The 14,364-nt window shown below is 38.3% G+C and overlaps 1 protein-coding gene and 1 long non-coding RNA gene across 5 annotated transcripts; both read left to right on the forward strand.

The window, feature by feature from the left end:
• The first annotated feature begins 596 nt into the window (after positions 1 to 596).
• On the forward strand, positions 597 to 7,883 carry LOC113665653 (uncharacterized). Of its 3 annotated transcripts, none has more exons than XM_089200191.1 (5): positions 597 to 850; positions 5,139 to 5,398; positions 5,672 to 5,911; positions 6,837 to 6,980; positions 7,300 to 7,883. In XM_089200191.1, the coding sequence occupies exons 2-5, from the start codon at positions 5,165 to 5,167 to the stop codon at positions 7,441 to 7,443; spliced, it is 762 nt and encodes a 253-aa protein (XP_089056317.1). In that variant the 5' UTR covers positions 597 to 850; positions 5,139 to 5,164; the 3' UTR covers positions 7,444 to 7,883. The 3 variants fall into 3 exon arrangements, with proteins under 3 accessions (XP_089056317.1, XP_089056316.1, XP_089056318.1); XM_089200190.1 differs by having other exon boundaries at positions 689 to 953; XM_089200192.1 differs by lacking the exon at positions 597 to 850 and adding an exon at positions 1,436 to 1,846.
• Positions 7,884 to 9,185: 1,302 nt separating this feature from the next.
• LOC113665652 (uncharacterized) lies at positions 9,186 to 13,717 on the forward strand. 2 transcript variants are annotated; one of them, XR_003445738.2, is made up of 5 exons: positions 9,186 to 9,307; positions 10,591 to 10,919; positions 11,170 to 11,479; positions 12,122 to 12,285; positions 13,054 to 13,717. It is a non-coding gene; the product is annotated as an uncharacterized LOC113665652 (long non-coding RNA). The 2 variants fall into 2 exon arrangements; XR_016184932.1 differs by having other exon boundaries at positions 11,285 to 11,479.
• The last annotated feature ends 647 nt before the right edge of the window (positions 13,718 to 14,364 follow it).

Raw genomic sequence — 14,364 nt, forward strand, 5'->3', positions numbered from 1 at the left:
AGTTGGATATGTGTTTAGCGGCCTTGCAAAAGAAGAACACAAAGCTCCACAACTCACGTAGCTTTCCAGTTAGGCTCAGACGAAAACAGTTCTCAGAAATCCTTCTCACTGCTTTTGGGAAAGCTTTCCTTTTAACGAATGTTTGTTGTTGTGTTTTTTTTTTAAGTCTCTGAATAGGTATGGATATTAAAAAAATATTTATGAAAATCAACACTTTATCTATTAACCCTTAAAAGTGAATTTTCTGCCCTCATTTTAGAGACATTTACATATTTTATTTGTTACATCTGTACGCCACGTTTGAAATTTCAGTGTGCATTTACATCCCCTGCTTCCATTAGACAGATGTTGAAATTGGGAAAACCATTGAACAGTTAGAATGCAAGTCACCGGTCAAATACTATACATATAAGCATGAAATTATCATATAATCGGAATTTTTGACAGAACGGCAGAGAAATCAGACAAGTTTTCATCAAAATCTTCTAGACGTCCTCCAAAATTCAATTCGTTAAATAAAAGTTATCAGCTAAATTTACTGGTGTAATAATCTTCGCCTTGTCACCTGGTAGCTTTAAATTCACTGATTGCTCTCATGAATTATCGAATGCACTATAGAGTAAAAGCAAGTGGCGTCAAACGTAACAGTTCTAAAACCGTGAACGGTCGCACATTTGCACATGTACGTATTGCGTACCTATATTTTCTATGTTTATTTCCATCACAGATGAAATCTTATACTTACAAGGTAACATCTAACACCTTTTCCGCGAAAGCTGTCACGACATAAGTAGCTGCATCTTTGTCCTAGGACTGACAGTCTGTGCTATCAGCGTGAGGAAAGAGAGCGGTAAGAAGGAAAATTTATAATTCATTTCCTCAAGAAAGAATATATAAGTTCCTCTTACTTCGATAGAGGTTTACAGACGTGGACGATTTCACTTTACTCAAAGGTAATGTCATTTTTCGGTTGCTGTAATTATTTTGGCCACATCTCTGAATGAGCCATACGATTTCTAAGTAATTTCCATCGACCAGTGATATAAGAATTGTACATTTTCATGTATTGCCCAGTGTCATAATTTTTGAAACCTTTTCGGAAAGTCGGTCGACCTTTGGGCTGCAGACTTACAAATACTAATCGTTTCCACCATAATTTAGGTTTCGTGGTTTAACAGCCTTTTCAGGCGCCAAATTCTAAGGCTTTTCGATCATGGACCAACTGAGCGACAGATAATTTGGTTTTTTAGCTGAGATTAAATGTGAATTGGTCACCGCAAAGATTTTCTAAAGCTAACGTTTCGAGCGTTAGCTCTTCTTCAGAGCGAATGTAAACACAGTTTCTGAAGCTAACTTTAAGAGCGTAGACCCTTCGTCAAAGTGACAAACAACCTACGTATTGGCCTTAAAAGCCTTTTCAGGCGCCAAATTTTCAGACTTTTCGATCATGGACCAATTGAGCGACAGATAATTTGGTTTTTTAGCTGAGACAAACAACCTACGTATTGGCAGCTAAGTCATATGCTAAGTACAAACGTAACACATATCCTACATTTGCTGTATACATCTTTTACATCGAAAGCTATTGTCTCATGTGGATAAAATGAGGAGGATCGTACAATTTGTGTTCTGGTGTATCGCAAGAGACCTATTTGTGTCGGAAATTTGAGTTGATCGATGTTTCCTCGCATTCAGGCTTTCCGAGAAAGTTAATCCAATTCCTTAATAGGAGTGAAACTCTGATGGCCATTCAGCCGTCAAGAAATATCTTAAAGAAAAAAAAAAATATGCGTTCCGTTGCTTTCATAGAGATTTATAGACGCGGACGATTTCACTGCACTCAAAGGTACTGCCATTTTTCGGTTGCTGTTAGTGATAGGTCGTATTTGTAGATGTGCCCATCCCATTTCCTAGAAATTTCCATCGACCAGTGATATAAGAATAGTACAATTTTCATGTATTGGTTAATGTCAACATTATTGAAACGTTTTCGGAAAGCCGATCGACCTTTAGGCAACACACTTAATAAGTTCATTGTTTTTTCCATAACTAGGTCTCATGGTTCCACATCCTTTTCAGGCGCCTTTTATTAGCATTTTGTAACGATAACTGAAAAAGAATGTCGGATAATACCTGGGGAAAAAGCAAAACTTGTTGTATCAAAAGTCCTTTAAATCGATCATTAAGAAACCGAATTTTCAGTGATGGATGGCAAGCATTTGTCACGAACATGCGAGAAGGAAATATTTTAATTCCCCTTGATGAGGATTCGAACCTCGATTTCGCTGTCGGATCATGGACCAACTAAGCTATAGACAATTTGGGTTCATCAACTGAGATTAAAATGTAAATCAAAGCCGCAAAGATCTGTTACGAACATGCGACCAGGAAATATTTCATTTAGCCGCGATGAGGATTCAAACCTCAAACCATCCAACCGATCTCACCGTCGGATCATCGACAAACTGGGCTACAGACAATTTGGTTTAGTCAACTAAGATGATAATGTGAATTGGCCGCTGTTAAGATTTTCTAAAGCTAACGTTTCGAGCGTTAGCTCTTCGTCGGAGAATATAAACACAGTTACTAAAGCTAACTTTACGAGTGTAAACCCTTCGTCAAAGCGACAAACAACCTACGTATTGGCAGCTAAGTCATATACTTATTATAAACGTAACACATATTCTGCATATGCTGCAAGGATCTTTTGCATCGAAAAGCTAGTCTCTCATGTAGATAAAATGAGGAGGATTGTACGTTTTCTATCCTGGTGAATTGCGACAGACCTATATGGTTTATGCTGCGAACTTAAGTTGATCGATGTTTCCTCGATTCAGGCTTTCCAAGAAAGCTAATCCAGTTTCTTGATAGGAGCGAAACTCTAATAGCCATTCAGCCGTCAAGAAATATCTTAAATAAAGAAAAATATGTTCCACTAACCTTCGTAGAGGTTTATAAAAGTAGACGATTTCACTGCACTCTGTTATTTTCCGGTTGCTGTAATTATTGGCCACATCTCTAAATGAGTCACACCATTTCCTAGTAAATTCCATTGATCCGTGATATTGGTAACGTACAATTTCATGAATGCTTTGCGAAATTTTATCATGGTTCATACGTTTTCAGAAAGTCAATAGGCAACAAACAAGTAAGTTAGTTGTTTCTCCATAATTTAGGTTTATGGCTCCAGGCGCCTTTCATTTGCAAAGCGTATAATTGCTGTTAAACGCAGTTGAAAAATACGTGGGGAAAAAAGCAAAACTAGTCGCATCAAAAAGTCCAATAAATCGATCACTAAGAGGCCAAATTTTTAGCCGGCTACTTGGCGAGCATTTGTCACGAACATACGACCAGAAGATATTTGATTTCGCCGCGATGAGGATTCGAACCTCAAACCATCCAACCGATTTCGCTCTCGGACCATTGACAAACTGGGCTATAGACAATTTGGTTTAGTCTACTGAGATGATAATATAAAATGGCCACCGTTAAGAGTTTCTAAAGCTAACTTTTCGAGCGTTAGCTCATCGTCAGAGTGAATGTAGAGTGTTTTTAAGCTGACGCCGTTTCATTGAAAGGCCGCATCTCTAAATTAGCCATACCACTTCGTTATAATTTCCAACGATCAGATATATAAGTAGTGTAAACTTTCATTTATTACTAAATGTTTCCATAGCTGATAAGTTTTCGGAGTTTATATTCACTTGATTTTCGGAAAGTCAATAAACCTTCAGGCTTCACTCGCAAGTAAGTTTATTAGCTGCCAGTACGTAGGTTGTCGGTCACGCTCAAAACGTCAGCTTTAGATGGTCTTCACGGTGACCAATTTACATAAGTTGATAAAATTTACATCAGTTGATGAAATCAAATTGTGTGTAGTTTAGTTGGTCGGTTATTAGAAAACAGAATCAGTCGAAAAGTGTGAGGTTCACATCTTTATCACGGTGCCGATTAAGATATTTCCTAGTCGCGTGTTCGTGACAAATGCTTGCCATCCATCACTGAAAATTTGGCTTCTTATTGCGGATCGTTTTATGGTACTTTTTGATGCATCTAGTTTTGCTCCTTTCTCAGGTCTTTCCCAACTGCATTTATCAGCAAATACGCTCTGCAAATTAGAGGCGCCTGAACTGAAGGGCTGTTAAACCATAACACCTAAATTATGGCGAAACACTTAATTAAATCATAGGCTATGTACGAATGTGACACGAATCCTACATACTGCTACAGCCATGATCTGTTGTGTCGAAAGAATTTCATGCGAGAAAATGAGATTGATTTTTTTTGTACATTTTGCATTCTGGTGTATCGTGAGAGACCTGATTACATTGCGAATGTGAGCTGATGTTTAGTCGCTTTCAGCCTTTCCAAGAAGGCCAGTTCAATTTCTTGATAGGAAAGAAGCTTTTAAAGCCATTCAACCCTCAAGAAAAAGGTGAAAACGACATTAAGAAAATGTCATTTTCTTAATCCTTTCCGTCATAAAATACCCATTTTATGATCCTAAGGTATGATTTTCGAGTAGATGGCATAGCTTAAGTGAGCCAGCGTTTTCTAACAAATAACTTAGGAGCGTGAGTAAACAATTCAGTTTGGAAGAAAAGGAGCAAAATGTTGCTTCCAAATACAGCTTGAAAGCAAACTATTATTATCTTGTTGGCAAGAGAATATTAGTTTATATTCTCCCACTGTTGGTAATTTATGTGTTCGTCTTGGTTTTTGCGGTAACTACAAGACACTGAACTTCTTACATCATTGCATAAAAACAGGAGTGGTGCATTTACAGCCTTCTCTACAGTAGTTACTCAAACTTTCTAAATCAGCCTAAGATCTAATTCAAATTCTCCCTTTAAGCTGCTAATAAGGAGTGGTAGAATTTTTTAATAGCTAAGACACTGATCTACTCTCAGAAATTTATTTATGCGTGATGATATATTAATCTATCTATGTATAATGATACTGAATGATATATAGTAATGTTATATTGTAAGGAGAAGTGACATGTCAATCTCGTTTTGAAGTCGAAACAAGCTTCCCAAAGAACCATTATATACCCATATTTACTGAAACACAACCCTTTTCGTTAGGCTTAGTTCACAGTGGGTGATTTGATTTGAAGGACTTGTTTCCCTTATTAGACAGAGAAACGAGAACTCGTGGAAAAATGAATCAAAGTTCTGGGAACCAGCGTTTCGCTTATCAGCAACCTATTGGCCAAGCCCCTCCAGGTCAATTCCAGCCCATGTATGTCCAGGCCCAGGCCCAGGCCCCTCCTGGACAGTATGCTCAACAACCAGTTGGACAAGTTGTACAACAGGGCCAACCGCAGGAACCGACGTTGCCAAAGACTACTGATTATTGGAACAGTGCCTTGATTGCAGAAAGAGTGGTTGAGTTTGTGAGTTGTTGTTCTTTTTTCCACAAATTGTTGCCAGAATAATCTACCACCTTTTTATAAGAAAGATTATTTATTAATTAAGCTAGGCTGCTACAGCTTTTTCTGATTTTTGAAGAAAATGAAAGCTTGGTGCTTTGAAGCATAACGATACAGTTTTGAGAACAATCTTTAAATTGACCTCTAGAAGCCCAGTGAGCCACCTGGCACTGAAAAAAACCCACGCTTTAATTCACTGTTATGACACTTCTAATACAGTTTACTTTTTGGTTATAGCTTTTCCTGTCAGCTGCTTGGATATCGATTGTTAGATATTCCAGCCTGAATACGATTGGATATTCGGGATATTTCAGACATTCCGGAGATACTCCTGTATATGAAGTCGGGAGAGTGAATTTTTTTAAAGGAATTACAGTGTTCTGCTGGATCGTGTCCATTGTATTTCAAGTTGGGTTTGTTTTTGGCTTCAACTATATCAAGCGTCTCTTGTCACGACCGTCACACTTGACAATTGTCGTAAGTTTATCGTTGGTGAAAATACATTTTACATTTGAGACCAGTTAATAGACTCCCATGGCTGAGAAATAGTGTCGCGATAATCGACAGCTCGGGAGTATTGATACTCCATAAATGAAACCCTACTAGTGGTTCATCAGATTTTCCTCAAGTATTTACATGCAGAGCTAGGAATAGGAATGCAGGGTGAAGTAGAAATCCCATTTTCCAGTCCAAGTTTTGTCCAAATCAAATTTCACAGCCTAATTTTTGTCAAAATCTTTCTCCAATTGCATTTTTTGTGCATACTTTCCTGGGACTCAAGTCAAATTTATTTTCACTAAAAAAACGAAGCAAATCCTCGTTCGTCATTTACTACTTCAGGCCTCTTTGCACGTGGGCATGAACCAAAGAAGCCATATCACAGCCACATCACAATTTATGTGCATCTTAAAAGATATATCTCAAATCTTTGTGTGTTCGTCAATAATTATCATTTGCAATTCATTTTAATGTTCTCCACTCTCAAAAAATTTGTTTCTTTAGTTTATTTTCGGCTTTTGCCTACCCTGACCAGCTGTTATTCAACGGTTTGAAAAAAAAAAGGTGCAAAGGCTTTTCCTCCCCTCCCCTCTCCTCCCCTCCCCTCCCCTCTCCTCCCCTCTCTCTCCTCCCCTCTCTTTCTCTCTCCCCCTAAAAATCTACTAAAATATGACTGTAATTAGAGGATGATAATAGTAATGACAATAATCATGATAATGACAATGATAGTGATAAAGACGATGACTATGACGATGACGATGATGATAATGATGACGATGACCATTACCAAGACGATGATGACGATAATGAAAATGATTAAAAAAAAAACAAAGTTTTATCGTTTGTCCGGCGATATAGTTACTTCTGAACCTATTATATTCAGCTTTTCTCTTTTTCTCCACAGTGCTTCATTGTGCATATCATCCTGACCATCTTACTGGTGGCTTGTACACTGACACTCGTGTTTCATGCGCATGAGATGTCCAAGGCTTACGACTCACTGCTCCCGGCTATAAGGATGAACCTTGATGAACTCTACTTGGCACTGGTAATCTACAACGGCAGTCTATCCCTTAAGCCTTAATATGTGCCAGAGAGAAAAAGTTTACGAATATGCTATGGGACCTTTCATCATTACAGAGAAAATAGGCGTATGAAGAGAACTCAGATTCGTAGGTAGTTCGCCGAGTAGAATCCGTCTTCAATGTTTGAAGCCAAATTATCTAAATACAAAACATAAACAGCCGCCTCATAAGGGGACGGTGGGTTTTTCTCTGAGGAGTAAAACTTAATGATTTAAGTAATCCAAAACTTTTTTCCTCATCAAACCCAACCTGTAATAAAGAGTTTTTTTCCTTTTTCGACAGATTTTTGGTTTTCTGGTCTGCTTTTCTTTCTTTGAAAGCATTCGATTGTTCTACAAAATGATCGTTACACAAAGAGGAGAGGAAGAAACCGACAACACTGCACAGACGGCTCAGGGGCCTGGTATTCAGTCTTCTGCCATGTAACCCAAAGGTGCCATTTGAACAAGGAAAGAAAACCTTTATCTAGCTTAAGAGATATACCAGCGTGTTGAGCCTAGTTAACGTTAGAGATGCCTGAAACGATTTGGTAAAGTTGATGAGATATGTTACTCATTGTAGCCATCCTTTTTTGCGATGTTAGGTTTCATGTTTTTGTGCTTTACACCATGATATCACGTTTGCTTGTATTTTTTTCAGTTGGATTGTTCACAGTTATGTAATAGAGGTAATCAGTTAAAAAAAAAAACCGACAAATTTCTCTGAGATGAGTTTTTGTTTAGTTTTTTTCAACCTGACTGGGCCTAATCAATATACTCCTATACTCTTTTTGAACTTACTGACTTAGAGATGTAGTCAGTCACTTTATGTGAACGCAAAAAAATAAAGTTTGTACATGGTCAGAGTGCTCCTGACCTAAACTGCAACATTGTTGTTCTCGTCTTTGATTTAGAAAAATATTCTTACAATTGATTTCCAATGTTTCTGAAGTAATTAAAGATAAACTATTTTTGCGTAGTGATGAGACAAGGGTCACTTTTAGTTAACCCTTTACACCCAGCATCAGTATATATATTCTCCATACTGTTCTCCGTAAGTTTCGTAAGGGTCTGAAAAGGAGAATTTGCGAAACAGTCAAGAGTTCTTTAGTTACTGATCATTTCCCTTATTCTCATGACCTTGATGACCTAATTCAGGGCTGATATTGTAAGGAGAAATTAGATGCTAGTCACTCTGAGGGGTTAAAAAGGTTAATTCTTAGATTGCTGTTTGGTTTCCTGATGTAGTATCACAACTCGAAATTATCTGCTTTGTAGAAAAAGCGCAAAGAAGTTCAGTTCACCGCGGAGAAAAATCATGTGTGTTCGCTAGGGAAATTTATTTCCCTGTTATGGTCAATGATATAGAAAAACAAATATGTCAATTAAAACATGATGTGGTTATTTTAACAATGTCTGCGTGCTGTCTTAAGGAATACTAATATTTGGCAGTATGTTGAGCCACAACTATGTTAGTTATTTAGGATTTATAAAGATGTATTATGCTTTCAAGCAGAGTACTAAATATCGACGGTAATTTAAGTTACTTCCATCTCTTTGCATTCCCCGAAATCACCGTCAATAAATGATGAAACTCTGAGTTTATTTAGAATCTTGATTTCGCAAATGCGGCTGCTTTCAATTGAGTGTCGAATGCAATCTAGGTTTTAAAAATTATGAAAGTGTGTTTGAATTTAAAATTGAACGCGATTACAAACATAGGAAGGGCGCGCGATTAACCGCCTTCAATGAAAGGTTCTGTGATAAACACTTCTTCTTTATTTCTCCGAATCAGGACAAAACGATAACAATTCCTCTAAACAAGCTCATGTCTGTTTTATTCTAGATATACGACCACCGTTACAATTCACGTTCTCAGAAAAAGCAACCGAACCGCTCGAATGTCATTTTTCTACGAATGTTTGGGTAACTGCGTAAACGGCCTCAAAGCTTGTCTCATTATCTTTCTAGGAAACCTATCGCCTTTATAATTTCTTCGGGTATCGCTTTCTTACGCAGAATATCGCGTTCTTACGCAGAAAATCGGCGAAATAATCATTGCTTATATGCAGATTGTAACTGGAGTCGTCTTTGTGGTGAGCTAAGCGTAACTCATCTTTTCAATGTTTGGGTTGCTTCATAAACAAGCTTATGGCTTCTCTTTCTGTCTTTCTAAGAAACCGTTCAAGTGTCTTATTCAAGCATCGAGTTTCTTCGCAGAAAGTTGATGAAATAACGATCATTGCCAATCTGCTGTTTGTGTCCGAAGCAAGAGGAGTTTTTAAGGGCCTCAAAACGCTCAGAAAACGAAGGTATGTTTATAAAATTGTAAAAACGACCTCATGATTTCGAATTTTAGACTCTCGCTACATAGACAATGTTCCTCAATACTGAAACAAATGATTTGCATTCTATGGATGGACACGAACAGAGCGTTAGTCAAATCAATGGAGCGGAATTTCTGGTACAGACCATGGAAATACTAATTTTTTGCCCCAAAAGGATCACGAGATCACGCGCTTGGGAGACATGCCATATTCTCCATATTTAGGAAAGTCAACTCGTTGTTGTAAAAATCTAGCTAGGGACTTCAAAAAGGAGTCCTTTAGGGGCCTCATTCAATTCAATGTCCATAGCTGCGAGATTCCGCAGTTAAAAGAATAGAATTAGGATAAAAGGATGCAATGAAAATTATACTATTTCGGGTCTACTACAGTTGATCCCTTTCAGATGATATTTTCTTCATTAGTTGGCAGGTTAGTCGAGCTAGAGCTGAAGATCAGGTTTTTATGTTATAAAGAGGTGATCTTCGCATTTAAGAGCCCACCAATATAAACTGTGAGCAATTTAATTCGAAAAACAAATGTAAAACAATGAAATTGTACGTTTGTGACAGTATGAAGTATCTCCAATTCCAGGACTCTTAGAGTCATTTCCTCTGTTCCTTTTTGATTTGACCCAAAGGTTACGTTCATGCAATTACTACTTTTATTAAAAGGGTAGGTGACAAAGCGCGATAGTTAACTGTAAATGATATACGTTATTCAGCAATAATCTGAAGTTGCTCCGCAACTTTTAATAACACTGCGAAAATTGATAGACATGCACAAATTCTTCTTTATCATCAAGCAAACATTTTAGGACCTTGAGTTCTATGGCTCAAAGAAAACGTCATTTTAAATGTTTAACCTCGATAATGGTATCATATAAAGTCGCAGTTTCCATCCAACCTAGTCATTTTTCCAACATAGAACGAAAGTTAATAAGATTTGGTAAACGAAACCTCAGTAGCTGAGAGTGCTTCTGAGGGGCTGAGGTGTCTCCATGGTAAACTTTGTACCTTAAATAACCACTAATTTAACTTTTGTTTGATAAAATCTTCAGGGAAACAATTGATAATTTAAATATAAATTGCTTTTGAGGCTATTTGATTTAAAAAGTTAGGACATCTTTTTGCTACCATTGAACCAACTAATGTTACTGATATTTAAATATCTTAATTTAAGTATCAATATAGTTCAAAGACAAAACAGAGTCACGTGACCACAGCAAACGTCAGATTAGCTCAGGCAATAATTCGTCATTTTAATCACAGGTGAAGCCAAACGTCAAACCGGCCAAGGTCAGACCACTTAGACAGTCATGCAGCAGATATATTCTAATCAGCCACAGACAGTGTCTGGGGCACAGTCTCCAATGAGATAACAAGGCTATGTCCCCACTGGACAACAAGGCTATGTCCCCACTGGACAACAAGGCCATTTCCCTACTGGAAAATAAGGCTATGCCCCTAATGAACAACCTGTCCAATCCGTTCCAGGCCCTGGTGTCCCTATACAGCCTCCAGTGAACCAACCTAGGGCAGGACGGATCGACAAAACCTACCTGAAAACTGCACTGAGAATCTCGAGAGATTTGGAGTTTGTAAGTAGTTGAAGGATATGAAGGGGTTTTATTTTAACGAATGATATCGGATCGACAAGGGTTTCGATTTAAAACTTTGCCCGATCCAAGTAGTATCATATTTGGATTTCTATAATAATAATAATAATAATAATAATAATAATAATATCAACTTTATTTAAGGAGGGTAACACACAACAGTAATTCAACTGATGAACTAGTGGCCCTCAATAGATGCTTTGTCTCCTACCCTCTTTTCTCTCTAAGTTAGAATGCATTAGGAACCTCGTTGGAACACCACTTGCTTCTCTACGGCTTTGTACCAACAACCAAAGGGTGATGGTCAATACTCATTGTTCATGAGCGTACCTTGTCCTCTTACACAGTTCTTCTTGTTAATCGCCTGGCCATGTGGTGTTGTTTACTCTAACCGTACTTTCGATTTGGATGGTCGAGCAACGTTCTTCGCAGGAGTCTCCACATTTTGTTGGGTAAGGGTGATAGTCCTCCAAATTGTGTTAATGCTTGGCATCCACAAAGACCGGCGATACTTGAGGACACCATCATATTCCACACTGATAGTGAGTATTGCAACCAATTCACATTGATAATTCATGAATGTAATACGAATACAAGGCCGTTTTCAAGATGCCCAAAGACTCTCTGAAATCGAGTCAGTGTTCGTGTGAGGCCTCTGAAAGGTGCTGAGACAAAAAGCAGCCTCATTCTTTTCACAAGAAAGGTTTTGCACTCTTGACTTTTGGAATTCAGAGTGATATTTTAGGTCACTGATTGGGAAGAGGGACATTTAACACCATGTAGAAAAATTCGCCAGAAAATGGCCATCAAAGTGAGTGAGGATAAAATTATAGCAGCTTAGAACTTTGAGGGAAAATTTAACCAACTAAGTTATTACCTAAAAAGGCTCTCGTGTATACAGACTATTAACAGGAATTAAAGAACTGTGGAAGGCTGGACACTTGACTATCTCAGTTGCACAAAATATAGCCAGTCACTTGGCAGATATATTGCCTTGTACTCAAGATGACTGACTCTTTCTCAAGCTCCTCCACTTTAAAAACGAGGTTTTAAGGCTGTAATTTTGATGTTTAGGCGGCAGACGACGTGTTGTTGCTCTTTTAATGTTGTTACTGGCAATGGGATGTTTAAAACCAATCTTTTTCTGCTCTAACCAGTCAAAAACTTCTGTTCTTTTCTTGAAGGTTTAGCTGTACAAGTCCTCATGACCATACTTCTCATCGCTAGTACTACAAGCCTGATTATGGTCGGTGTCGACTTGTTTAAAGCTGACAAAGCTTACCGTGATAAATACGGTGAAGGCAGACCTGGTGACCACTTAAACAATATACTGCTCGGTTCCGCCTTTGTACGTTATTTTACTATTTTACCTAAATCTGAATACTGTCTCGGTGAGCAGAATGAAAAGATCATGCAGAGTATCTTGTTTACTGACGAATGACGAATGAGGGCATTAGCGAATCGTAGGTGGTGGGTCTCAGGATCCAGATCACTCCCGTCCTCCCTCCCCATTAGACCTGTTAATAAGTTCAACTACCTGGCAATCACTGGCAACAATAAAAAACCTCTAAATATGAGCATTGAAATATTTCTTAACTTGTTTAGGCCCTGGTGTGTAGATGAATATGTTTATGTTTTCTGAGTTGGGTACACCCTGCCCCCTTCCTACCAAAATTTCCTGGCTCTTCCCCTTGGAATAGCCTAATAATAAGCATTCCGGACACTGAATCGATAGATCTCAAATCGATCTTTGTCCATCCTGTTTCCTTCTTGGGAAAGACTCTTTACTCTCACAGTTCCTCTCTCCAGGCAGGAGTGTGTTAAGCATTAGGGACCATTTGTTATCTATCGCCGGGAGAGGGGAGGGAGGGGCGAGGATTTTGGTTGTGTCACAATAACATTTACCCATACCCCTCCTAAGGCTCAATAGCATTCCTACCCCCCCCCCATCCCCCCACTCTATTAAACTCTCTTAGCGACGACTAATCCCTCCTCCACTCCCTCTTTACCCTTCAACTCCCATAAGTGACCAAGACAGAATTTCTCGTTACAATATCAATACAGTATCAAGCAGACAAGTGATGAAAATAAATAAAAATTTCTCTTCATTTTACAGTTTTGTGGTTCGTTGACCTGTTTGAGTTTCTTGGGAGACATCCCACAAGAGACAAGAATGTACAGATTGCAAAGAGCAAAGGAAATTGCTGAGGCTGATGATTCCCAGTAGCCTCTTAACTGAACTTCAACCGCGGCAGCCTGGATCAGCGACAACGCTGCCAGTTTACTAAATTTGTAGAAGACAGCTTTGTTTGAAAGCGCGTCCTTAGCTTTGATTGATTTTTGTTGGTTAGCTGCATAAAAAAAGTTATCGAGAGCTGCTGTGTTGAAACGATCCCGTATTAACGTAGTTCGTTTTGACTTTTCCTATAATCATATTCGACATTTATCAGGGTTACTGGCTTTTTCCCTAGCTAGACTTTTTAAACTTAACTATTACAAACATGTACTTCAGGCCTTTTGAGTAAAACTGTGGCACCTATCACCCTAAAGAAGCGATGATCGAAAGAGACACACGGTCCTACATAGTGTCACATAGAATACAAGGTTTTTTCTATATCGTTTGCTGACCCCTATTTGAAATAAAACTTGGAGTATAAACTTTGATTAAAAAGTCTCAGTGAACTTTTAATGGTTACCTTTCTTAGCTTTGGTCAGCAAAACCTCATTATAGTAAATAACGATGTTACGACAATCGCGACACAATGTTATCGATTTTGTGATTTCGTTGATTTTAGTTTTCTTCCTTTTATCATCCTTTGATGGCTTAGCAATAGATGAAAAAAAGCTATTTTGGTTCTTTTGCAGAATGAAGCGACTAGGAGTACCCCTTCCCTCCCTCCCCCCCCCCCCCCGGGACGAGACACTAGTTCATCGCGAAGTTACCTCCAAGCTGTGTCATCAATCTTTCCTGACAATTCGCCACTGACCCTACTCCTACAGGGTGGAGAGAGGTACTGTGAGAGTTTAGTACCTTGAACAAGAACGCAAAGCTCCACAACTCACGTAGCTTTCCAGTTAGGCTCAGACAAAAATAATTCTCAGAAATCCTTCTTACTGTTCTTGGGAAAGCTATCATTTCACTGAATATTATTTTGAAGTCTCTGAATAGCTATGAGTATTCCAAATATTTTTTTTATAAAAATCAATTCTTCATCTGTTAACCCTTAAAAATGGATTTTCATTCCCCATTTTAGAGAGACTTAAATATTTTTTTTGTTACATTTGTATGCCATGTTCGAAATTTGACGGAGCATTCACGTCCCCTGCTTCCATATTAGACAGATGTTGGAACAAGGAAAACCATTGCAAAGTTGGAATGCAATTGACCAGTCAAATGCTATACACATAAGCATGAAATTACCGTATA

Source organism: Pocillopora damicornis, chromosome 3 (assembly GCF_964200805.1).
Source record: "Pocillopora damicornis chromosome 3, jaPocDami1.2, whole genome shotgun sequence".
Classification (NCBI taxonomy): domain Eukaryota; kingdom Metazoa; phylum Cnidaria; class Anthozoa; order Scleractinia; family Pocilloporidae; genus Pocillopora; species Pocillopora damicornis.